Here is a 27,824-nt window from a genome sequence, read left to right as displayed (position 1 = left end):
TTGAGCAATTTTCCAGCCATTTTTCAAAATGCCCTGATATTTCCAGGTTTTTCATGAATGTGGTAACCCTGTATGCACAACTATGACAGTTATGTGCAATAAAAAGTCATGGCTATTTAGTCCTTTTTTTTGTAGAATATCTATCCACGTTACTTTAGTATTATATAATATTTTGAAATAGCTTTTATTTTCATATTTTCAGCTTTCATTTCAAATTTAGATTAAATATAAAATTTCTCATTAATTTTTTTAGTTTTTAATATCATACTTAGATTTAATTTATAACAGACGTAGTAAGTTTAAAGTAATTTTGGTACTTCATCATGTATTTTAAGTCAGTATGCAGTTAGGCATCATTTCTCATTTTAAAGTTTATAAAGATTTTTGTCTGATATGCATATTTTATTTCAATTAATGACAATTTCTGTAACAATAACAATATGGATATTAATAATCCTATTTTAAAAAAGCTTGACTGGAGTCAGGTGGACATATCCCTGAGCCAGCCAAATTATAGAGGGCTTACTAGTGGACTAGTTGTTCAGACCAACTGCTGATTAGCCAATTTTGCAAATATGCAGTTTCGCACATCCCTAGTCTAGACTCATTCTTCTGAACAGACTATGCTCAAGAAAATATTTCAAAAAAATCCAAAATCAAGTTAGTTGCACTGGGTTTGAAGTGGGTCTGTTCTACTGATATAGTAAAATATAAAGATAAAATTTTAAAATTATTTAAAATTTTAGTAAAATATAAAATATGTTCTACTGAAATAAAATATAAAGCTGTGTATCATCTAGCTACTGTTTTCCGCACTAGATGTTGTTATGAAGAACACATAAGCCTAGCTAAACAGCAGGCTGCTTGCGTTGTGGGTGGTGTGGTGGTGCAGACAGGAGCTGGTCCCTTCTGCACTCTCATTAAAGCTGAGAACTACAAGGTCAGAGGCATCCGCTATCGTGCTCTCCTGAGAGCCTGACCTCAGTTCATCTCCACACCCGGCCCAGGAATTTCAGCCCTGGCTTTGAATTATCCTTTTCCTAGTCCTCCATGCCCCGCTTAACTCAAGATATGGATGAGATAGCTGGAGACAGTGTAGTCTTCTCCAAAGTGCTTATAATTAGATAAACCAAATTACGCCACAGCAGAACAGCTCTTAAATGTGTAACTCATCCTGTTGGAGATAGGATGCTATGAGTAAATTTCTGGCCTGAAATGAATATTTTTTTAAATTTTTTATGCACTATTATGCATTTCAAAACTTAATATCACTCTAGTAGCTAAAGTGATATTAAACATGAATAACGTTATCCTACATTTGTACGTCAGTATCATACATTTATATGCATGGATTCATGGAAAGCAGATGGGTTTGATTAGAAAGCAAGATGCTTAGAGCTTGGTTCCAATTAAATCTGTTGCTCAAATCAAATTCCATTTGTTGCATAATGAGATAAGGAACAGACATTGTTTGGCTTTTTAAAATGTATTTATAGCTTCATTGGTCTCCAGAGACGCTGCCATAATTCTGCATTATCTACATTCCTGATGACAAACAAATCACTTTAACGCAGCATGGCGAATACTATTGTGCCTTTGACATACAGTAAAGATCTCAGCAGAGATGACCTGTTTTGCTAAAGGTGATCGCATATTATAATTGTACAACAGTGGAGAGACCAATCAGTGGGCCCCCTGCCAAAATGAATGGGTGTGGCAAGTATTTGCCTCAAAATTTGATCTCTAAACAACAGATGTAGAGCCTTAACCTTTAGGGTCCTGCCACCTGTCAACACCAGCTGCAAATGGTGTTGAAAAGCACAAGAGCTTTCTGAGTTAATGATTTTTGAGTTGAACATGAAGAGTAAAAATAATGGGACAGTTCAGTTGGACTGCAGTCACACTCTTGTCACTCACCCTAATTTCTCCATTGTTGGCTCTTGCGTTGTGATTGAAGGCCTGGGCTGGGTCTTTGTGATACACTTTCAGGCAAGAGTGCGATGTGACGTTCCTGCAAATAAATTTTTTTTAATGTATTCTGCTGCTTAATATTTTTGTGATTTTTTGATGAATAGTAAATTCAGAAGAACAGCATTTAAGTGAAATACAATTTTTGGAGCATTTAAATATTCATTGTCACTTCTGATAAATGTAATCAATCCCTGCAAAATAAAATTGTTAATTTCTTAAAAAAATAAAATGAAATATTTATATATTGACCCCAAACATTTGAATGTTGATGTATATATTTTTTCTTGATGTGAAATCCAAAGTGTTGGTGTAAATAAGACTTGAAAATTCAGGTTCAATGAGGCAGAACAGAGCGTTACTACAATGAGCTGCAGCTCACAGCGACACAAAGGTTAGAAGCGTGTCAACACAAGCTCCTTCCTCATAACTATAACGCTTGTTAAAAAACCAAGCCCATCCTGTGCCGAATAACACACACACACACACACACACACACACACACACACACACACACACACAGAAAACAGATTGATCATGCTCTCTTTCTATTCCTGCTGACTTGTTAGCAAGCCGCAGGCCAGCGAAGAGTAGGGTGTGGAAAAGGGAGTCACCCAACAGTTTGAATGCACTTAAAATCGAGCACTGCCTGCAATTTTCTGTACTTAAATCCAAGCACACTGTAAAAGGGAAAGGCTGTGATATTTTTGCGATATTTAACAATCTAAGATTTTGTACGTTGTTTGTTACACTTTTTAAATTCATGAAAAAATTCACGCATAATAAAGTCTGACAATGACAAGAGACACGCACCTGACATCAGTCAACTCATAGTACATATTCCTCATGTCATCTTTGACGTATATAGCCACGCTGGGGGACTCCAGTGTCTTCATAGTGAGGTGCTGAGGGAAGGCACTGACAAACAGAGCCTTGATGGTGTCTGCACTCGTCACCTCATTGGGCATTCGGATCTGTTTAGTCTCTTCTCCATACTGCAGGTAGAGGACACCTAAATATAAAGCAAATATAAGAGATTAATACTAGCACAATGTGTAAGACATAAGATTTCTGCAGTACTTTGGAGATGAGTTAAGTATGGAATGACTAAAAGCTGTATAAATATATCTTAAATGCATACAGTAGAGCACATAGGCTAATAAGGGTACCAGTGGTAAATGGTGACAACTGCATTCTGTCCCAGACCCTCCATTAAATTATTCTCTTGAGACAGCCCAAATGGGGTTTGGGAGGAATGCAGTGTAAGCATTTTCTTGTCATATAATTTGAAATATTTGGAGCAAAAGGTAAAATTTGCTCTCTAGCTGTAACATAAACCAGATGTTTAAACATGTATGAACAGATATAGAGGTTTTATTACAAATAAAGTATACCTACATTTACATCTAAATGTACCAATTAAAGTGAAAGAATGCCCAGTTTTTGCACATTCACCTCAAGAATGTTTCCAAAAAGTGAAATCCTAAAAGTCAATTTGAAACCGCTGTATGCATGCATTTATATATGTGACCCTGGACCACAAAACCAGTCTTAAGTCGCTGGGGTATATTTGTAGCAATAGCCAAAAATACATTGTATGGGCCAAAATTATAGATTTTTCTTTTATGCCAACAATCATTAGGATATTAAGTAAAGATCATGTTCCATGAGGATATTTTGTAAATTTCTTACCGTAAATGTATCAAAACTTAATTTTTGATTAGTAATATGCATTGCTAAGAACTTCATTTGGATAACTTTAAAGGCGATTTTCTCAATATTTGGATTTTTTTGCACCCTCAGATTCCAGATTTTCAAATAGTTGTATCTCAGCCAAATATTGTCCTATTCTAACAAACCATACATCAATGGTTATTTATTCAGCTTTCAGGTGATATCTGACACTTAAGATTTTGTCGCATATATAATTTGTACACTGCACTAGTATCTACTATTCATGAAATTATTGCTTTTTGAAAAACAAAAAACACTGCAATACGCCAGCTGGCAAAATAGCAAGAATTTAGAAATGGCGTCAACATTTGGTCTGACATGCCCAAAGGTTGGCACTTTCTCACAATGTGTTAGAATTTATATTACACACTGTTTAACAAAGAAATCTGTAAAGAAGTTTAAGTAAGAATTCAATTATAATATTCAAATATTGTGTTTAAAATAACAACAAGGATATATAGATCATCCCTTTAAATGTGCAATAAAAATTCTCTTAATTATCTGACATAACCTGCCTTAATTTTGACAAACTTGTTTTGTAACCTCATTAATATTAATACAAACCATAATGTGGGAAGGACAAATAAATCAAAATCACACCCACGAGTTAAAAACTCAAAAACAGCGAGTCAGTACTTTACCTAATGACCTGTCCTTGGTCTGGTTATTTGACTTGACCACGGGGAGGCTCGCTCGGGAGCGGCTGCCTCGGGTGAAGGCGGAGGGGGCTTCTCCCTCAGACATGGCCTCCAAAGACTCAAGGTAGGCCAAAGAGAGATGCTCCCCCGGCTCCCCTACAGCAGGCTGAGGGGTTACACTGTGCCCAGAACTCCTGATCTACAATACAACACAAAATGATCAAAAAAGAGGTTAACAGATCATTCAGAACTGAATCTAACATCAAGCACTTCACAAAAGACAGTATTTTTGTCTGAATAATTTAACCCTATGTTATTTTAGCATTATTTATTAATATTTTGAATTAGCTTTAATTTTTAGTTTACATTTTAATTTTAGTTTTAGTAATTTTGTTATGTGCTTTTGCTATTTTTTATTAGTTTTTTCTTCTTTTTTCAGTTTTAGTAATCTTAGTACTTAAACATCACCAAGACAACTTTTATCATTTAATATTTATATTTTCTTTTATTTTATCTGTATTTCAATTAATAATTTTAGTTTTACACACTAAAAACACACTTGGGTAGCATCTGAACTAGTAAACATTTGGAAAAGATTTATACATTTATTAACTGTGCATTCTGAATGTCAAGATGTGAGCAGTATGGTACCGTCATAAACTTTAATGCTCAATAAAAGGCCATAGAAAGGTCAGAGATGAATTGTGGAGGGATACTAAATAGACAGACACAGCTCTATTCACTAAACAATCAATACCTGAGAGAACAAAAAAAAGTCATTAAAATATTTCATTTATTATTCAATCACACTTGCCATTCATGTGCCTGAAAGAGATCAACTCAAAACAATGATCTACTCATGACAAAGGTGACTACCAAATAAAAAGAAGGTATGGTAGTCATCTCGCTCCTTTTCTGTTTCACGACACGTGGACATAAAATCGTCAACATGTCTTCAAGTCAATTATGGCTCAGTCATATAATTTAGCTCACACTAAAAAAGAAAATGGAGTGATTTATCTCCAGTGACACAAAAGCAGTGAAAGCACAAAGACCAATTAGTGTGCTCTGGCACAGACATTATCCTTTGTAGCCTATTTATATTCAAAGACCAAAGTGCATCTACGTGGTTGTCCTCACAATACAACCACACATTTTTGGGCCTATACAGACAGCAGACATAGATGATGTGTATGTTCTCAAAGGATGGGCTTTCACCCTGAGGCTGGAAGTCATTTCTTCCTTCTCGGCAACAGAAAGAAGCGACAGGCAGAAGGCCACAGATACTGAGTCAGACTGCATCTCATCGTAACGGAAGCATGCAAACTGACCTGCTCTGACATGCACGCCTGCCAGATTACCACCCTGCATGACCCCAAGGAACTTAATCCTTCTATACTGCGCTGCTTCATTTTCCACTGTGGTTTTGGTGACAACGCAATTATGAGGTCAGGACAGAAGCACACAATTACACCTTAGACTCCGCGTTTGACGCAGGCATTTCCGAAAGCGTCTCGAAACATTTCTGTAAACACCTTTTCAGAACTATATTTAAATCAAACCATTCTTTCGTACATTTTATAAAGTTTTTGTGCATCCCTACAGATTAGTTTGAGCTCTAAATGTGTTTTGACCGAACAATGCTCCATTGTGCTAGTCAAAGTATAACTCAGACACTTTCGATCTTTAGGTCTTATGTTATGCAAATCTAAAAAAATACTGTTGTACCTTTGGGAGGATCTCTGCTGACAGTAGTCTGTGCAAAAATGCAAAAATCTCTAAGACATGCTGTATGCAAGTTGATACTAAAGAGAAAGGTCATAACCGCTTTAGCCTAAGGGGTGATTCACACAGAATGTGTTTTTTGAGCTTAAAAAAGTTTGAGCTTAAAGTTAAAAAAAAACTTTACTTTTTTAAAAGTTAAAGAACTTGAGCGAGTCATGAGCGAGATGTTGCAAAACATGCAATATGTAAAGACATCCATCTAGCAAATGTTTACATAGAAAACAATGGAAAAGTATGAATGCAAAATGTGTTCCATGTAAACTGTACCTTTAAGTTTTAAAAAGTGTTAGAAAAGGGTCTTGCGTCTAAAAATGCGAGACACAGAGCAATGGAATAGAGGATAATGTAAGAAGGTTGATCTTTTCATTTAAGCAACATGTTTCTAGTGGTGTGTCATGTGCAAAACATTGTAATAGATGTGAGACATGGGTGAATCAGTCAAACACTTCCGTCTAACACATTTTCACAGAAAAACAATGGGAAATCAGATCAGTGGAATGCAAAAAAACAACAAAACAAAAAAACATTCAAGGTCCAGAGACACATTTTTTTAAAAGTTGACATTTTAACTTGAGAGACACATTTTTAGAATGCTGTGTTATGCACAAGACATTGCAAAAAAGATGTTAGCACAACGGTCAAAGACATCCATCAATGCATGTTTTTATAGAAAAACAATGAAAAAGCAGTGCTGTGGAATCCAAAATGGGAGACACTGGGAAATGTAATTGAATTGTAATTAAATTTTTAGAGCATCATGTCATGAGCGAGACTGCAAAAGGCACAAGATGCAAACCCAATGGTCAAAGACATCTTTCTAGAGCATCTTTACATTCAAAAACAATGGAAAAGCAGCACAGTGGATTGCAAAAACGCATTCTGTGTGAACGGCCCAAAAACGCATTCAGCTTCACTTTTGCATGCTACAGCTGCACTGACACCAGATTCACCACATCTTCATATCCCTACACTGAATTCATTCTTAGGGAATGCACAAATTGTTTTCGATGGCTTTGATGGAGGTGGCTGAACTTGCCCATTATGCAGGCAATACCAGAAACCTCAAAAACTATGTTGACTGACGAAAAACAGTGCTCTGGCAATTCACTAGGAGGCATATCCAGAAATCTTTCATTCTGAAGGTCCAGGCTGAGACTTGAAGGTGATGAATATGAGTTTGATGTTATCTTTGCACAGGTGTTGCATTGTGAGTCGACTAACAATCACTCCGGTGTGCACAGACGCGACAAGAGCAAATAATAGGCTTTTATGTTCACTTGAAAAAAAGTGCATCGAACTGTGCCCAGATTAATGGTGCATGACAGCTGGGATCATTTTAGACATGCATAATGCAACTGTAAGTTAAACATTTCATTGTGTGGATTAAACAAAATAAATATGATCGCATTCTTAAGATTGTTTAAGCATAACCCTGAAAAAAAACAAAAAGGAAAAAAAAAAAAAAAACAAGTAGTAAACAACAGCCACTGTACTTAACACTTGATGAAAGTGGTACTCTGATTATCCAGATCCAGATGCCACAACTGCACCCTGCAGACCAGGGATCAAATTTACACCTATTCCACATGCACAAGCAAGCCGTGCCGACATACGCTCACACTCGGACATTGTCAGAATGCGTTACCTGCAGAATGCCAGGATATCGAGAGAGGCCTGAAAACAGCAGTTTAAAGCATAAAGGTGGGCTTGAGGGGAGCAGCTCGCACGGTTCACTGCACTCTCCTCTAATCACAGGCAGATGAATGGCCACAGACCATGCTTCATCTGAGCTGGTCTAATGCCAGGTCTTTGAACGCACTGGCAGGGTCAGATAAATCATACCTCATTCTCTCTGGGTCTGGAGAATATTGAAGAAAGAAAGAACGAAAGGAGGATGAAAGACACACTCCCTCCTGCTGGATGGGCTTCAGTTTTATTCAGTGCCAGGGGCATGATATGATATCACTCATGGCTCAACCCAGCCACAGAAAAAAACATACCAAAACTATGCTGAGAAAAAAAAAAAAAAAAATCAAGAGACAGACACATTACATTGAAAGAAACCAGCTATTGGGTGTGCAAGTGATACCTCTGAGTTAAAAGAAAAATCCACACACGCACACACACACACGCAACTTACAGAAAGTACTCTGGCAGTTCACAAACAATGGAATCAGATGCTGGTACATGGTACCCTTTCATGGTATTTGCCTGGTATTCCAAGGTACTTTAAATACAAATATATTACCATGGTACATGTTATTTTGGGTACATTGAAATGGATAAGCAATAGTTTCTCATAATCTGATAACTAGCAGAATCTCATAACTCTCATATCGAATGAGAAGTTATTTGCATAACTTTAAGTATTTTGATCCAGAAAAGAACCAGTATGACGACTTCTCTGTTTACATCTGCAGTTTACACATCCATTACTACAAGACAATGCGTTGATTCATTAGCTAAAAAGATCCTCATTTAGTTTAACGGTATTAGGAACGTTAACTATTAAACAACCTATACGATACAAGTAAAATAAACATACATTTTCTTACTGTTTACACAGACTGACTTGCTGACATAAAACAATTGCCATTTTAGTTTAATTTACAATACCTTGATGCACAACCTCCACCTTGATTCTTCACACTAAGAAGGACATATTCCAGACAATAAATAATAAATGTCAATAGCAAGTCCGGTAGTGTGTCTGAAGCAGATCGCTGCAGAAGTTTGTCTGCAGTGAAGTGATCTTTGAAAGCCGTGACATCAGCGTCTACAGACACACCCACCTATATGAATTTACCTGAAAGACTTGTTGGACTACAAAAATGTATTGAAACCAGGTGGTTGCGAAATGTGCCTTTCTTGTTTACTAAAACTTAAATCAAGTTAGCGACATTAAATTTTGAAAATGTTGGTGAGGATATTTATTATTAAACAGACCTATTAAAATATATTACGCAACTCTCTGGAATAGGCAGGCCTAATTCTTATTGGTCAATCGCGGTATTATGCGAATACATAAATGAACGTTTTTCGAGAACCTTTCCTACATAGCTGTTTTCTGCAGTATTGTCTACTTGTGTAGGCCTACTGATAAAATAAAATATATAAATCGTTGTCGGCAGTAATCGCAAGTGATGTTTTGGCGGTCAGTACGTTGCAGCGCGCTCACAGGTAACGCACTTACATCACGCGTCCCACACTTCAGCTGTATGTTCTGCTGTAGGCTATTATACCTGCTTCCTTTGAAGGCAACTACTAATGCTGTAAATACTAGAGCTTTGGATAGCCTATCTGTACGGGAGCGCAGTCATCTGGAGAAGACATGGTATTACATACATTCACATCTTATGTTTACGTGACATACCTACAATTTAGCCTACCTTATTTATTTATTTAAGGTATAGGCTATGTTAAACAATTTGTTCACATTTATTTCACTTTTTATTACTTTAATTGTTTATTCAAGCATACATTCAAATAAACCTGCAATCCAAGCTAACGCCACTCAAACTTATCCATCCGGCAAACATACAATGAAAATGTCAAGCGGAAACTAGCAGCAATAAAAAAATGTCAGTGTTTCTTAATCTGTCAAGAGTCACTTATACATGTGTAGATCATAGTAAAGTAACGATGTGATATGTAGATGAATGGTAACGTGCGGAGAGGGGCTCAACCAACTGTAAAAGTTCTTCTTTTTGCAAGGCTTGGATCAATGGCTTATAGAAATATGTCATGTTATGGAATTTAATTGACTATGATGACAAAATGTAATGATTTACATAGAAAACAATGGATGGATATTTTTTGTGCTATTATTTTATCATATATGCTTCCATCTGTTTTTGATGTTGCTATTTTGATTTGACTTTTATGTTAAAAATCCCAATTTTCCCAAGTAAAAAAGAAAAAAAAAAAAGAAAAAAATTTACCAATAGCTGATTTGAATATTTCAGAGCTTACCTGGTCTCGGAGTCTTTCCTGGTGCCCCATAATGACAGAAGCATGATGGGGATACTTCTGTTTCAAATGCTCAAGAAAGGCCTCTTTCTTGTGGTCCATGTTGTAGGACTGCATGACGATCACGTCCCCAGCAGTGCGAGGCCCTCCTACTGTGTGTCTCCTTGGCACGGTGCGAGGGGACCAGGGTTCTGACTGCTCGCTCTCGTCTGCACTGCTTTGTTTTCTGCTGTGGCTGTCCACATCCTCATGGGAGCACAGCCTCTGGTTGCTTCTTGCTGGCTCTTTGATTAAAGACATAAAAAAAATATACAAAGGAATACAGATTAGATAGGGACACTCAGTGGGCGGCTGTACTTGGCTTGAGACCTGCAATTAATTAGTGTGATAAGCAACACAGTCAAGGCAATGACCGGCTTGGAGTCGGACAGCTGCTGGCCAAGAGAGCAATTATTGAGCAAAGCTACAAACAGGCCATTTGTTTCCCATAAACAGCTTGCACCTTGCCAAAAGAGGTCTCAGAGCACTCAGTGTGATGGCTCATTATTAGCCCGGGCTGACTGCATGGCATTGAGGCCCTCCAGTGGGGAGTCAAACCACTGCGCAGCATCATGGGTCATTTCTACAAAGCAATGAGTCACAGTTTTATATATTGTAGTGTACTTTTAGCATTATTACTCACATGCATTAACTAAAACTGAGAAAACCAAAACTCTTAAAAATCAGGTTTTACGAATTCATTTTTAAAACATATTTGTAAGTTGTATTTGTTAACAGTAAATAATGGACTGTGAACTAACATGAAAAACAATTCATAATTATATTTCTACTAACTAAAATTAACAAAGATTTAAAAATTCTTTGAAAAGGTCATTGTTGGTTCATGTTAGCTAATGCATTTAGTAATGTTGGTATTTAAAATAAAGTTTAAAAAATCTAAATATAAGTATTAGATGAAAAGCTTAAACTTAAATGAAAATTATAATCAAATTATATAAAACTAATTTGTCAACGAATAAATAGGTTTAATTGCAAGTAATAAAACGAGTCAAACTTAAACAGAAATAAAAATTAAATAACAGTTAAATATAGATATTTAAGAAATGAAAATTGAAAAGAATTAATAATTAAAATAAATACTAACTCTAAATATTAATAAATACTATGTAATAGTATATAATAACACTGCTTACATGGGCACAATTAGATTATATATATTTAAAGGATATTTTTTCTGTCATATTGTGAATGTGCCTTCAAGAGACCTACCTAAAACCAATATGATAGAATGTATTTTCTTATACAATAAAATCTTTAAAAATAATTTTAAATATAAAGTACCATGCTGCTTGATATAGCAAGCTCTGCACAAATCTCTGTAAAAGGTTTTCTGCAAATAAATTTCCATCTGTGGAATCTGTAGGTTTTGTTCGGGGGGCAATGTGCCAACAAGTTTACTGTAAAGAATTATTGCCTCATTATTGGCTATGACAGACACATTCCATCATGGGACACTAATGAGAGACGAGCAGTAATCCCACTTAATTTCCTTTCTCATGGTAGCCATTTTAGAGTCTCAGGCTTCTTGTTAGGGAAAGAGTTTAATGCTTAATGAGGACATCTAAAAAAACTTTCATCGGGAGATATTCTGTGGTATGTGGAGGAATTTTCTCATTCTTTGCTGTGTTGTCCTCCCTTTGTGGATAAGATTCACTGGAAAACATTAGGGGAAAAAAAGAGGAACTTTATGCTCTTGATGCTCTTTCTTTCGTGTGACCTGTAGTTTGTAGTGCACAAGTCTGAATATAAGGACTAAGAAGATCCATTCACAGACAATGGGCCTCATTTATCAACAGTGCGTAGAAAAGGTTCTAATTTGTCCTTGTATTTACACACATTCCTACATATAAGTACAAATTGGTAAATCACACACTTTGCGTGAAACTGTGCTTACACACTCATTACGCACACATCTGTGCGTACGCACTGTTGATAAATGAGGGCCAATATGTGGTGAGATTTGTGCTTTATGTTGTTTTTTTTCTACAGGCCTGGTCTTTGCCGGACAGCTAAGGTGTCATCTCAGTGAAAATTTCTTTAGTAACGGTCTACTGAAGCCCTTTAACTTTTCCTGTCCTGAAATATCCCCAGCCCATTGCTCACTTATGAAAAAAAAATGGACACTGAAAGAGTTGTTTCCTCACAGAGACACTGTGAAAGAAAAATCACACTGTCAACAAGACTGAAGAGGGTCAGACTGATGAAGATGAAAATGTTTCCAGTTTGCATGCCTTTGCACTTATTCCCCATAAAACATAGCCTATTGCATGAGAGAATATTAATCATTTTTCTCATTTTTGTGCAGAAAGTGTCACACATTGTGAATGAGGTATGTTGAGATAGAGTGATAATCTGTACTAGTCTAGAAGAAAAATGAAACATTTTTACAAGACGCCTCCCGTTTCTGACTAGAAAAGAGATGTTCCTTACGTTTTTACCACCCAGTTGAGAAAAAAAACATGCTTGGTGTGTGTGTGATCAACATCAGGCATCTGGACGGCCCCGAGAGGAAGGCCACGGTTAATGCTGCTGAGTGGTTGTAGATAACTGATGATGGCCAGCTGTTCCTGTTGTGATTATGTATGAATGCCTGCTTTTTGTTGGATTAAACAAACAGTCACACTCCTCTGAAAGCTATCATACATTCAGATAGATAAAGTATGCTACTGCAGTTATTCTGAGGAATGTGAAGGACATTTGTGTTGTTATGCACATCCTTAGCAACTGTTTTGCAATCTTTGATGTAAGGTTGAGATTTAATACTTTTTTTTTAAATGTAGAATTTCTCATCATTATCTAAAATATAGGCCTACAATAAATATTATAAATAATGTTTTTGTAAATGTAAAAATATACACTATACACTTTATCCATAAAGGCTGAATTTATTTGTGACCCTGGAATTTTTTTAAATTGAGATTTACATCTGAAAGCTGAATAAATAAGCTTTCCATTGATGTATGGTTTGTTAGGATCGGACAATATTTGGCCGAGATACAACTATTTGAAAATCTGGAATCTGAGGGTGCAAAAAAATCAAAATATTGAGAAAATCGCCTTTAAAGTTGTCCAAATTAAATCTTTAGCAATGCATATTACTAATCAAAAATTAAGGGGAGACACTACAGGCAAAAACACCAGTTTTTTTTATGCACCTGTCAATTTTGGGCTTTTTGGTTTTTCATAAAGTGTTTTTTCAGACTAGTAGAACGAAAACATCCAAAAGACACTGTTAAGTGTTTCTTTTATAGCACTTTATCTATTTGTGTCAATAGATTTCAATTACAATACATATTTTTAAAGGCCGTTTTCTCAAAATGAGTTTTTTCTCCTACACTGAGCCATAAATCTCCACTTCAGTAGCACTTATACACACCAAACTTTACATTTTTATTCATGTCTATATCCTGAAGGTTTTTACAGAGGGATTTGTTCATATATAATTTGCTTGATTATATACAACATTTTAATCCCCCCAAAATTGTCAAAATATAGTGTTTTCTGTCTGTTCTAAGTATTTTCTGAATTATGGAGTGACAAAATGAGATACCCAAAATTCCCTCTGTAAAAACTTTTGACTGTAATATGTCCAAAAAAATAAACAAGAATTTTAAAACTGACTTCATCCAGTGTTTAGATTTTTGTATTAGAAATGTATACAAATTAGTGCATATTTCATTAAATAATGCCTAATTTGCATATTTAAACCTAACATTTTAGAAAACTTGTAATACAAAAAATGTTTGCAATTATCAATGTAATCAATCAACTAGATAAGTAAGGCGATAACTATTAGTTATTTTTTTTACCCTATTCACCTGCACAGGAGGAAATTTACAAAATATCTTCATGGAACATGATATTTACTTCATATCGTAACTATTTTTGGCGTAAAAGTAAAATTGATAATTTTGACCCATACAATGTATTTTTGGCTATTGCTACAAATATATCTGTGCTACCAGGTCCGTAGCCAGCTTATTGAAAGGGGGGGTTCTTTTTTTTTTCAAAAAGTGGACCTTTTTGCAGTTTTTCTCCTTCTTTAGTATTTAATTATGAGGTTCAAATACTTCATTTTGGTGACCTTTTATGCACTAATTTGTGCTGGATTAGCTTGTCTGCTGGTATCTTAACAAGCACGCTTTTTGATGCACCTAAAATATTTACTGCATTGTTGTCAAATTGCTTCCTCATGTAACACCTTTGTCAGTCCATACACAGTTCATAAGTTTAAAGACCACACTAACAACAGAATAGATTTAATGAACTTTACTGAAATATTAATAATAATTCTTCTCATCATCATTTCTTGACTCTCTGTCAATGCCTCTTTGCTTGTTGCTGTATTTGTCTTGACACTTATGGATTTAGTACACTGGTCAGTTCCAATCTTCACGGGTGCAATTTGGAGAATATGTTCACAGCTTCATCCAGGATCATTAACGCTACAGACATAACACTCTCACAGGGTTTATCACTTCATTTGTACTGACCCTTCACACAATTGCTAGCAATGTGGTAAATCATGGTAAATCACGCTAGAAACATGGTAAATCATAGTAAATAATACTACAGACCTGCAAACTCAAAAGTGCTGAAAAAGGTGACATTTTTGTTGTAGGGGTGTCTGGGGCATTGTCCCCCATGAGACTATGTTTATGATTTTAACCAAATGAAGCATTTTGGTGCATTCTGACAAGAAACATTTTGCTTCAATACATTTATTTAAAAAATAAATAAAAAGAAAACATTTATTGACACAATTTGATTCAATATTGATTAAGTTGTGGCCTATCAGGTACAGTACATAGCAAATTTCTTCAAAGAAAAAAATATCTCTCAACTAATGCTGTAAACCATAAGGAACCCCAGTTGGTACATCATTCTAATATTAAAGGTTAAAAATTATTTATTTCTAGGCTACTTTATATTTTTAAGCTTTATCTTTCATGTCAAATTCTTACATTTGATCAAATTCAGTTTTAAAAATAAGGGCTGTTATCAATCAAATTAAATAATTTACACTGCAAGATTACAACTGTAATAAATAATTTATGAGATTGATGTTTAAACAAATGTAAAAACAACGACAACGACGATAGCCTACTTTTAAACATGAAACTAAACCGCCAATAGGTGGCGGCAAGTGACCGTCTCAATAAATTAATCATTGAGTCATTCATTAAAACGATTCGTTCAAAATGATGAATCATTCAATAACAAAACACCGTGCGGAGTGTTGCTTTTCTTCTGTAACTTTTTTCGTTGGTGAAATAGAACAAAAACGTCAATATTGCATCTAAATGGTAAGTGACTACATATTAGGCTACTTGTTTATTAAACTATAAATGCAATGTAACATTTGAAATCGTGATAATATTCAGTTGAACAGAGGAATAAGACGCGCACCGAAGGAGAAGCATTTCCATTGGCTCCAGTCTGCCGGTCTTGGCCAATCACAAAAGTCGATATTGCACAGCCAATATCACTGAATATCCCACTATGTTTTATTATTATAATTACTCTACGTTTATATGGCTATTATATTGTAGACTATTGAGTGGATCAAATATAGAAATCCTTTTAATTAAAATATATATATATATATAACCCCTACCCCCCCATCATTCAGAGGCGATGCTTCTTCACCGTTGCTTTGAAACTGCACGCGCGGCACACACACATACGTCCAGCTACAATAATGTATCATATTAATTTGAAACAGCAACAGAATATTTGTCACAAGCATTGATTAAAACAATGATTACAATAATCACATGAAAAAAAAAAAAAAAAAACGACTTAAATTCTGGACCTTTGGCAGTGAGGGGGGGTTCGTTCGAACCACCCGAACCCCCCCTGCCTACGGGCTTGGCTACTTATGACTGGTTTTATGGTCCAGGGTCACATTTTATCAAAGATAAAGTAAAAACAGTAATATTGTGAAATATTATTGCATTTTTTAAAAAGCTGTTTACTAGGAGTGGGAGAAAAAATCGATTCACCTAACTATCGAGATTCTTTTTTTAAACGATTTAAAAATCGATTGGTTTACCTCCGAATCGATTCATATTTAATTAGTCTATTTTACTTTTCCTAAGAGGTGGTGGGGAGAAGTTATACTCTCGTTATACTCACTGCAGCCGCCTACTCTCGCCTACATTTCAGGCGAGGCGAGGCGCATCTCAAACAAGCCTTTTGACTTGAAGCAGCACCGAGCAGACGATCAGCTTATAACATCAAAGCACCGCGAGAGCGATTCGAAAGCTTGGCTGCTCTCTGCAGCTCTCGCGGTGCTTTGATGACTTCATTCACCGATCGTTCTGTGCATAGACATAATATTATGTCTATGGTTCTGCGTGCGCAGTGCTGCTGCATTAGATGAGGTTATATACGTTTAAAGTCGGCGCTAGAAAGCATAACCATGAAGGAGGCAGAGGATCAAACCTCTTCCTGAATTCTTTCTGCACCTTCAAGTTTTGAATCCCAACTGCCGGGAAAACATGACTAAACATGACTAAAACAGTATGTTTAAAAGTAACACAGCACTTTATTTTATTTCAGAAAGTATTTTTTCTGCTCATTTTGTTGAACATTTTACTATTATATTCGTGTGCAAGTTCGGGGTTTTGGTACTTTAAAGTTTCATGGTTCAAGGTACTTTAAATATACACTGTGTAGCCTATGTGTATGCTTCTGAAATAAAAGTTCAGAAAGATGTGATGCATTGTTTTTGTTAATATGACTCATCATATACGGTCTATTTTATATGGAAGCCCGTTTCCGCCACCTTGAGAAAAAAATATAATTCTGTAAGTCATAATAATGAGATACTTTCTCGTAATAATGACTTATTTTCTCGTAATAATGAGAAATTTTCTCGTAATAATGACTTATTTTCTCGTAATAATGACTTATTTTCTCGTAATAATGACTTATTTTCGTAATAATGAGAAATTTTCTCGTAATAATGACTTATTTTCTCGTAATAATGACTTATTTTCTCGTAATGAGAAATTTTCGTAATAATGAGAAATTTTCTAATAATGACTTATTTTCTCGTAATAATGACTTATTTTCTCGTAATAATGAGAAATTTTCTCGTAATAATGACTTATTTTCTCGTAATAATGAGAAACTTTCTCGTAATAATGACTTATTTTCTCGTAATAATGAGAAATTTTCTAAATAATGATTTATTTTCTCGTAATAATGAGAAACTTTCTCGTAATAATGACTTATTTTCTCGTAATAATGAGAAATTTTCTCGAAATAATGACTTATTTTCTCGTAATAATGAGAAATTTTCTCCTAATAATGACTTATTTTCTCGTAATAATGACTTATTTTCTCGTAAAATGAGAAACTTTCTCGAAATAATGACTTATTTTCTCGTAATAATGACTTATTTTCTCGTAATAATGAGAAACTTTCTCGTAATAATGACTTATTTTCTCGTAAAATGAGAAACTTTCTCTAAATAATGACTTATTTTCTCGTAATAATGACTTATTTTCTCGTAATAATGAGAAACTTTCTAATAATGACTTATTTTCTCGTAAAATGAGAAATTTTCTCCTAATAATGACTTATTTTCTCGTAATAATGACTTATTTTCTCGTAATAATGACTTATTTTCTCGTAATAATGAGAAACTTTCTCGTAATAATGACTTATTTTCTCGTAATAATGAGAAACTTTCTCGTAATAATGACTTATTTTCTCGTAATAATGAGAAATTTTCTCCTAATAATGACTTATTTTCTCGTAATAATGACTTATTTTCTCGTAATAATGAGAAATTTTCTCGTAATAATGACTTATTTTCTCGTAATAATGAGAAACTTTCTCGTAATAATGACTTATTTTCTCGTAATAATGAGAAATTTTCTCGAAATAATGACTTATTTTCTCGTAATAATGAGAAACTTTCTCGTAATAATGACTTATTTTCTCGTAATAATGAGAAATTTTCTCGAAATAATGACTTATTTTCTCGTAATAATGAGAAATTTTCTCTAATAATGACTTATTTTCTCGTAATAATGACTTATTTTCTCGTAAAATGAGAAACTTTCTCGAAATAATGACTTATTTTCTCGTAATAATGACTTATTTTCTCGTAATAATGAGAAACTTTCTCGTAATAATGACTTATTTTCTCGTAAAATGAGAAACTTTCTCGAAATAATGACTTATTTTCTCGTAATAATGACTTATTTTCTCGTAATAATGAGAAACTTTCTCGTAATAATGACTTATTTTCTCGTAAAATGAGAAATTTTCTCCTAATAATGACTTATTTTCTCGTAATAATGACTTATTTTCTCGTAATAATGACTTATTTTCTCGTAATAATGAGAAACTTTCTCGTAATAATGACTTATTTTCTCGTAATAATGAGAAACTTTCGTAATAATGACTTATTTTCTCGTAATAATGAGAAATTTTCTCCTAATAATGACTTATTTTCTCGTAATAATGACTTATTTTCTCGTAATAATGAGAAACTTTCGTAATAATGACTTATTTTCTCGTAATAATGAGAAACTTTCGTAATAATGACTTATTTTCTCGTAATAATGAGAAATTTTCTCCTAATAATGACTTATTTTCTCGTAATAATGACTTATTTTCTCGTAAAATGAGAAACTTTCTCGAAATAATGACTTATTTTCTCGTAATAATGACTTATTTTCTCGTAATAATGAGAAACTTTCTCGTAATAATGACTTATTTTCTCGTAATAATGAGAAACTTTCTCGTAATAATGACTTATTTTCTCGTAGTAATGAGAAACTTTCTCAAAATTATGACTTATTTTCTCGTAATAATGAGAAACTTTCTCGTAATAATGACTTATTTTCTCGAAATAATGAGAAACTTTCTCGAAATAATGACTTAACATCTCGTAATAACGAGAAACTTTCTCGAAATAATGACTTAACCTCGTAATAACGAGAAACTTTCTCAAAATAATGAGTTATTTTCTCGTAATAATGACTTACTCCACGCATGCGCAATGCATGAGTGACGGCACGCTAGCGACATCTGCTGGTCAAAAATAAAAACGACTTTTTGTGTTACAGGCTGTTGTATCACAGTGAGCTGTTTATTAAATCTGTTAGAATTGTTGAAGCATTTATGTTGTATCTATCCATTCATCCATCCATTCATCATCTACATTATATTTTTATTGTCTTTTAATTACTTCAGATGAACAAAAGATGAGCTAACATTATCTCCAGTGGTCTTGCAAAGCCCCTCTGGGTAACTTTCTATGTTTGCATCCAATTTATCCCACAGTAAAACTCTCCCCTTAATGGTCTTTTAATGTTATCCAGTTCCAAGTATATGGATTATTAAAAACCTTCCCCTATATCCTTTCACTTCCTCGGAAAACTCTCCTCAGTAAAACAGACAACCACTGGAGAAAATCCAGGCATTGTCTGTCATTTTCCAAGCGTGTGAGGTCACTTTATGGAGAGGATATCCTCTCTCCACTCACAGATGTTGTTTATGCACATGGGACTGGATGACAAACCTGTATCTCCAAAACTTGCTGAGGCACAGCCATACAGCATTAGCCATTTGTAAACACATTTGAAAGTCTCACTCTGATGTTTAATCTGAAGTTTCACATTAAACACATTACACAGGACGTCAAACTGAGTTTGACTAATGTCTCATCATCCATACTAAGCTATAAGCGTGGATGATTTCAAGAGGTTTTGGGATTTGCAGGCCTGGCATCATGAGTATTTGCTTTCCTCTTAAAATGAAGTAAATGTTGATTCCTCTGCCTCTTTCACAAGTATCGTGTGCTTGAAAATTAGGTGTTGCAGTCACATGCCATGTAGACACTAAATTTATCTTTGCATTAAATTTATCTAAAGAATTTAACATTGTTAAAAGCAATACTTCTTTCTTCTTTTTTCATTTCCCATCTTTTTATTCATCAGAGAATTCTGATTCTGAATAATTGGAATCTATTAGAATTTATTAGAATGATTCCTGAAGGATCATGTGCCACTGAAAACTGGAGAAATGGCTACTGAAAATGTATCCTTGTCATCCCAGTAAATAATAAATTACATTTTTTAAAATATATTAAAATAAAAGTAATAATTTTACTATATTACTGTTTTTACTATGTATTTGATCAAGTAAATGCAGCTTTGGTGAGCATAAGAGACTTGGAAAATAATATATATCTATTATTATTTAATATAATTTAATAATACATATCTAATATTAGTTAGTTAGTAAACAAATAGTGAGTGAAACTTTGATAAAAGGACATCGACAGTACAGAACGGGCTTAGTCATGAGATCCACAGTGAGACCACGATATTTCAGGCAAGGCCATTATTTGTCTTCCCATTCAGATGGGAAAGTTCTTTTTTTTTTTATGTGACAAGGAAAACTTTTCCTCATGGCATTGTGAATGTCCTAATTATGGCATTTGACATAACTGGCTTGCTTAGAGTATTTTGTGTCTTCCATCTGCCATGACTTGAATGTTTAGACTGCATTGTATTGTGATTAGTATTCAGTGTGGTGTCTTCAGTTGAGAATCCTGAAGTATTATGTAAAACTGAATAGTCATAAAATGTGGGACTTTTTAATGACTTGCTTTCAATCAGTTTTCACTACAGCGCTTGCATTAGGTGTTGGTGCCTGTGCTAACCATGATAAGCAGCTTTGCATACTTACCTCTCTGTCCTGTTATGGGAGAATTGCTTTATCTTTCAAATCCTAAACTGTGTTTGGCATTCGTTTATAGTCCAGCAATAAATGCTCTGAAGTGTTACGTAACTGAAGGGACACTCTGTGAATGAAATAAAACCAACACATCCATCATTCTCGTCGACTGACTTGCTGAGAATGATTCCCTGACTTGTTCGAACAGATCCTCAGTTATACAAAGTACAAGTTCCAAACAACAATACAACATTCAAATGGTGAAGCTAATCCCTGGAATCAGGTGCTGGATGACTAAACGGTTTACTACCAACGTCTTTAATATAATGTATCAGTGCCATCTAGTGTTTAATTAGACTGACAGTTCTCATATGTTATGATTGGTCAAACCTGGAAAAAGACATTTATTTGTAACATGAAAATGAAAATTCTGAAAATGTTCTTAAGAAATATTCGATAATGCCGAGCCACAGTCTCAAAAAACAATATTTATTAATATGGTAGGAGTCTATAAAGTGAGTGTTTTTCTTGGCCGTCTTTGAGTTTTACACTTTGAGAGGAACGTACCTCCTTTGTAAAACTTATTCCATGACCTTTCAATTATTTTGGTAGCCCCTCTCACAGTCTAAAGTAGGCAGTGTCCATGGAAACCTGTGCAGTGCTTTATTAGCCAAGAGTGTCAGTCTCTTAGTGTAGCAACAGCATATTTAAACCAAACTGTTCAAACAGAACTTTTTAGCAAGCCAAAAAAAAAAAACATTAAAAAAAAACACTGAGAAAACTCGGCTTCAGGCTGTTCACCTCTGCTTTCCATCAAGTATTGGAACGTATCATTAGATAATTGACTATACCAAGACTGATGGATGTTTATATGAGCCTAGAAATTTTGTGTCTGGAGGTGCGAGTGGACTCAAATATAGATAAACATTCAAGTTGAGTTACCATAGCCTCTTCAAAAAAAAAAAAAAAAAAAAAAAAAATATATATATATATATATATATATATATATATATATATATATATATATATATATATAAATAAAGTCCTCTTTTTCATTGCTATTCTATGAGTGGAGAGCATAGGAATCTTCCATTAACCTGGTACTACAGTTAGCAGGACACCAGCATCAACACAGGCCGGAAATATCACCCGGCCCAGATCCCCCTTGCATAGTCTTTTCCATTAATTTGTCCTTGACTGTTTTTCCTGCCACCTTGTAATTCACACAGACTAACAATAAACCCAAACCAACTCTCCTCATCTAAAACTAAAACACCATGAGGTATGGCTGCAACACTATAATTTGCCCTTTGCTGGTGTTGGAAAATTTTTCCTCGTCGAAGCAGAGACCAGGAGACGTTGGGATATCTTTCATACAGAAGTTACTCTTTATTGAGAACTCGCTGTGCATCGCAGCAATCATCCAAGTCTAACTAAAGCAGTGATACATTGTAGTTTATATACGTTTAGGGGGCAGTGCTTAGGAATGGAAACAAAGCACCTGGGTGACGACCTTAAACAAAGCATAACTGCCCAAAGATTGGGGCAGGGGCACCAAGAGCCATTACAAACAAAAGGTGAGAGTCTCCGTCATCTGGCTCATTTGACTTACAATAAGAGAACAGGAACTGGCAGGAACCTCTTCCTACAAACTTTGTTTAACAGAATCGTTCATCTGATGTCATCATCTTCACCATAAATGCTAAATACAATGTATATAACTTTTATATACTGTTACATTGGAAACTAGATTTAACATTTTATAAATTTGTAATCCAGCACTGGATTGCCAAAACTATACAGCTACAGCTGCAACCCACCCACAAATTTATGAATACACAAATTGTATTAATTAATATTAAAAAATACATTTTTGAATAAGCTGTTTTCTTTGCACACAAAATATTCTCATAGTTGAACCACTGATGTCACACGGACTATTTTATCGATGTCCTTACGTTTCTGAGCCTTGAAAATGGTAGTTCTGTTGCTGTTTATGCAGCGTCAGAAAGCTCTTGCATTTCATCAAAAATATCTTAATTTGTGTTCCGAAGATGAACAAAGGTCTTACGGGTTTGAAACGACATGAGGGTGATTTTTGGGTGAACTACCCCTTTAAATGCTCGAGCTTTTTAAAGGGTTACACCACCCCAAAATGAAAATTTTGTCATTAATCACTTACCCCCATAAGTTTTAAGAAAGAGTCATAAGAAAGCTTTGTTTGTCTTCGGAACACAATTTAAGATATTTTGGATGAAAACCGAGAGGCTTGTGACTGTCCCATTGACTGCCAAGTAAATACCACTGTCAAGGCCCAGAAAAGTATGAAAGACATCGCCAAAATAGTCCATCTGCCATCAGTGGTTCAACCGTAACGTTATGAAGCGACGAGAATACTTTTCTGTAATTAATGACAAAATTTTCATTTTGGGATGGAGTAAGCGTTTAACACCAGGTGGATTCTGATTGGCTGTCAATGATTTTATTGTTCATACAAAAATTTTTTTTTTTTTTAAAGATTCCAAAGGTATTGTTCCTCTTTGTTGTTATCGTTATAGTTATGGTGTGGACTTTACTGTATTAAAACTTTTTTTAAACTTTAGAGTTATAGTTATTGTCTGTGGTGTGAAAAGACCAACTAGTTTTTAATTATAAAATCTTGTGAGTAAACCTTATTCCAATCCAATTTTTGTTAGCAGGATAAGTGCTCCTTAGTACAGGCGAAAATGCTCCTCAGCTGATAATACTAAGCTGAGAACTGGTCGGTGGCTCGACCAATTTCATCTTAAAAACCACATAGACCTGTAGACGGCACTGCGACATGGCGAGTCCGAGCCGCCATCAAATAAGCTTGTGCTAACCAGAAGACTGGGCAGCAGCAGTCTTCTTACCTCTGCTGTTTACTCTGTTTAATGAGTGAACGGCAACTTCAGGGCTACAGTGGCAGGCCTCACGTACCGATTCTCCCAGGAACAAGGCTGTCATTACAGCGCTTCCCACCGTCCCTCCCCCAAGGCGGTGAAGTATCCAGGGGCTACCGATCTCATCATGACATGACAGATATAAACAGCACCAGGGTTAGAGCCCCTGACACCATAGGTGCTAACTGTCGATCGGCACATGACCACGCCCTTATGAAGAGGATCGTCTCAAGCCCTGCTCGGGATGGTGGTTCTCGGACCAAGGTTGAGCAGAGAGCTCCAAAAGTTGATTTGCAATCAGTTACCCGTTTTGCAACCTGGAATGTCATCACTTTGAACGGCCTGGGTTATCAGATGGCGCTTGCAAATGAGCTGGCTAAGTACAATATTGCTGCAGCCGGTATCACAGAGGCGCGGCTTCCAGGCCATGAGCAGAAAATGGTCAACGGTGCTACCATGTTGCTTTCAGGCGGCATGGACCACACAAAGGGGGTGACGTTAGTTCTGCTCCCACCGCTCAGAGACTCACTGGTAATGTGGCATCCAATTTCACCATGACTCCTGTATTCACGGCTTCTCCATCGGTGGGGACATCTCTCACTTATAGTTACCTACACCCCAACAGAGGACGCTGATGTCATGGTGAAGGACAGTTTCTATGACTCTGGTGACTTCTGCTGCTGCTGTGAGGAATCATTCTCAAAGTCTTGGAGTTTTGATGCCAGAAGATAAGACTTTATTATATGTGATAATGAAGCCTGAGAGACCCTGCAGAGAATCTCCCGAATCTGGGACACCTGCGCCACTCACCGGTCCCGAGTCCCACGGAGGAGCTCCGGAAGGATAAAAGGAGGAGCGACGACAGTGCAAGACGAGAGAGGACCAGGCCTGGACTTTTATTTGTAACACAGTTCGTAGATCGGGAAGAAGGAGGCGGGAACCGGTGAACATTTAAACACTTTAATAATAAAATAAGCACAAAATTGAAAATCAAGCGGCAGCCCCTCGCGGACGACCTCAGAATAATTTAAAAGCAGCATACAGGACCATCAGTAGGATAAAGGGTTCACACAGGACTCAAGGTACCACCCCGATTCTTAGAGAAGATGGCTCAGTATGCTCTAATCAATCCGATAATAAACTCAATTACTCATCAGCTGCGCCATGTTCAGATTTGACCACTGAATCCACCTCAGCTCTTGATGATCCAAGTATATCCCCTGATGTTCCAACCTTGGACGAGGTTCGCTCAGCCATTCAAATGCTCACCTGAACCATTGAAATGCGCAACCAACTCTGTCAGCAAAGCTCTCCATAAATTATTTCTGCGGGTGTGGTTCTCTGGGCATGTTCCTGCTCAGTGGAAAGAAGGCATTATCATGGCTCTGTACAAGGGTAAGGGGTCAAGGAACGAATGTTCCAATTATAGACCAATTACACTTTTTCGACAGCACTTGACTTCATCCTAAACTTAAAAAAAAAAAAAAAAAAAATTATCTTTACTTATTCCTTCCTTTGGTAGTTTGTATTTATTTGAACAATGCCTGAGACTTGGTGTTGCAAGCACTTCGTATGTCTGATTGCCTCTTCAAGATTAATCGCTCTATGTATTCCCCAATTGTAAGTCGCTTTGGATAAAAGCGTCTGCTAAATGACTAAAGGTAAATGTAAATGTACACTATTGTCAGTTCCAGGAAAGGTGTTTGCTCACGTTTTTTTAGCAAGGATTCAACCCCTCCTTGTGTCTCAACGGCATCCTCAACAATCAGGTTTCACCACAGGCAGATCTACAACAGATGCCATTCTCGACTTAGGCTCTTATCAGAAATACACCGTGAGTTTAATCGTCCACTCATTGTATCCTATGTCGATCTTAAGGCAGCGTTTGACTCTGTGGATCATCAAGCACTGTGGAGTGCACTGCGGGGCATTGGTATCCCAAATTTCTTGCTAGATCTCATTAAGGACCTTCATTCAGGTACTACCGCCAGAGTGAGGGTTAACGGCTCACTCTCTGAGGTGCTTACAACTACCTCCGAAGTTAGACCGGAGCTGTGTTCTGGCCCCAGCACTTTTCTGCAGAGCCATGGATTGGATCCTCGAGTGAATACCATCACAGAATGGCGTTAAACTGCCTGAACATGATTTCACTGACCTAGACTATGCAGATGATGTTGTGTTGTTAGATGAATCTGCATCAAAATTGGTAACATCTCTTGAGCATTTTGAGCTTGAGACTTCCCACCTGGGCCTACACGTATCATGGCAAAAAAACAAATTGCAGAGTATGAGCGGTGGATCCAATATCAGGAATATTACTGTCATGGGTCAGGAGGTGGAAAATGTCACACAATTCACATATCTGGGGAGTGTACAAAACTCAGATGGAAGGTGCACGGCTGATATTGCACGCCAAATTGGTCTGGCTGCTTCAGCAATGAGGTCCTTTCAGAACCTTTGGCGTCAACAGAGGACCCAGCTTAGCACAAAACTCCGGTTCTATTCCTCCTGCATGTTGCCAATCCTTCTGTATGGTTCAGAGACCTGGACTCTTCAATCGCAAGATGACAAAAGGCTACAGTCATTTCATATGCGCTGCCAACGTCAAATCCTGCATGTCCGTTGGTCCGACCTCATAACACACGTGGCCATCAACCTACGCACTGGTCTGCCAACAATCACAGACATAATTGCTTGTTGGCGCACGTCTTTGTTCAGACATGTGGCCCGCCTTGCAAGTCAAAACTCCTGCCTATGGTGCCTTAGCCTGTGCCGTTGCCCGCCACTCTGAAAGACATGCTCCCACCGGCTGGAGCCGTCCACCTGGTCACCCTCGGTGAACTTGGGTCCAACAGATTGTGGATGGCTCCATCTCCTCCCTCCTCCATGAATGGAACCTTGCCATCGGCCGTAGCCATTCACTCCGCATGACGAGATCAGCCCTACGAGCCACTGCAGCTCAGACGACTTGATGATGATGATAATACTCAACATGAACGACTTCAGACCATTCCAGCAATCTCATCGTTTTACCAGCTCTTCTACTGCGCTGAGGAGACAGTGAAGTTGATGTTAAAAAAATGATATCTTGTTCCCTCCAAGCTCAGAACAAATCGCAGTCTTGTTCTCCGACATGCATGATTCATGAGTCAAGCTTGCATTAGATTGTCAAAGGAGTGTAAATACTGGTATGTGAACTTCAGCTGAGTTAAACCAGGGTTCTAGAGCACGACAGAATACAAATGGACATGTGCACAGAGAGTGAGCTCATTAGAGTACATCACATACTGTGTAAGCAATGTGAGCAGGCGAGTGCAGTGTCCACACATGTGATGCACTGCATAAACTGCTATGGGTTTCGGTGATCATTACTTCATTGTTTATTGAGAAGCAGGTTTACATCTGAACCGACAGAGTGCATCGTCAATAGCATTAAGTTAATGGCACAAAAACACAACTCCGGAATGTCTCTGGGCAGCATTTTACAAGGGTTCTATGCTATACCAAAACATGTAGTGCCAGTAATTTCCTCCTTTAAACAGACATGTTTAAAGACCCCGTAAAATCAAAATCTAAAAGATTGTTTACCCAAAAATGAAAATTTGCTGAAAAATGCCATCAAGCCATCTAAGAGGTTGATGAGTTTGATTATGAACAGATTTGAAGAAATTTACAGAGGGTCCAGGAATTATTGTTTGATATCAAAGTAATTTTTGTAAGAAAAAGTGAAAATTAATCCAAAATACTTTATACTCAACTATGATATTATAAAGATCCTACATTAAAATGAATTAAGTCAAATTAAAATACAATGCACAAGTATAAAACGCTACATCAATAATGTATATTTGTAAAGTATAAACATCATAAAGTATGTAAGTACATTAATATTGCACTATAAACATTTTTTTTACAGGCCATTTTATAGGATGCAGTATTCCGTCTCTCTTTCTCTCTCTATTCCTCAGCATGTACAATGCAAGTAAAAATACCCCTGAACTAAACTGTTATGTATATTCTCATAATCATATGTAATTTTAATAAA

At 36.1% G+C, this 27,824-nt stretch overlaps 1 protein-coding gene across 14 annotated transcripts in view; it reads right to left on the bottom strand.

Annotated features, from left to right (window-relative positions):
• The window catches only part of si:ch211-207d6.2 (sickle tail protein homolog), a 61,331-nt gene that overhangs the window by 18,593 nt on the left and 14,914 nt on the right, over nt 1–27,824 (bottom strand). For 13 of the 14 annotated variants that reach the window (XR_009266868.1, XM_058750472.1, XM_058750475.1 and 10 more), the window contains exons 2-5: nt 10,098–10,378; nt 4,344–4,539; nt 2,782–2,980; nt 1,918–2,011 (exon numbers count right to left, since the gene is read on the bottom strand). Coding sequence is in view for 13 of the 14 variants with exons in the window: in XM_058750472.1 (XP_058606455.1) it covers nt 1,918–2,011; nt 2,782–2,980; nt 4,344–4,539; nt 10,098–10,378 (770 nt within the window). In the remaining variant the exon portion in view is untranslated. Of the gene's footprint in view, nt 1–1,917; nt 2,012–2,781; nt 2,981–4,343; nt 4,540–8,741; nt 8,898–10,097; nt 10,379–27,824 lie in introns of those variants that run through there. The other variant, XM_058750474.1, reaches the window with a different exon arrangement.

This window comes from Onychostoma macrolepis, chromosome 02 (genome assembly GCF_012432095.1).
Source record: "Onychostoma macrolepis isolate SWU-2019 chromosome 02, ASM1243209v1, whole genome shotgun sequence".
Classification (NCBI taxonomy): Eukaryota; Metazoa; Chordata; class Actinopteri; order Cypriniformes; family Cyprinidae; genus Onychostoma; species Onychostoma macrolepis.
The sequence above is the reverse complement of the archived record's forward strand: the minus strand, read 5'-3'. Positions and strand labels throughout refer to the sequence as shown.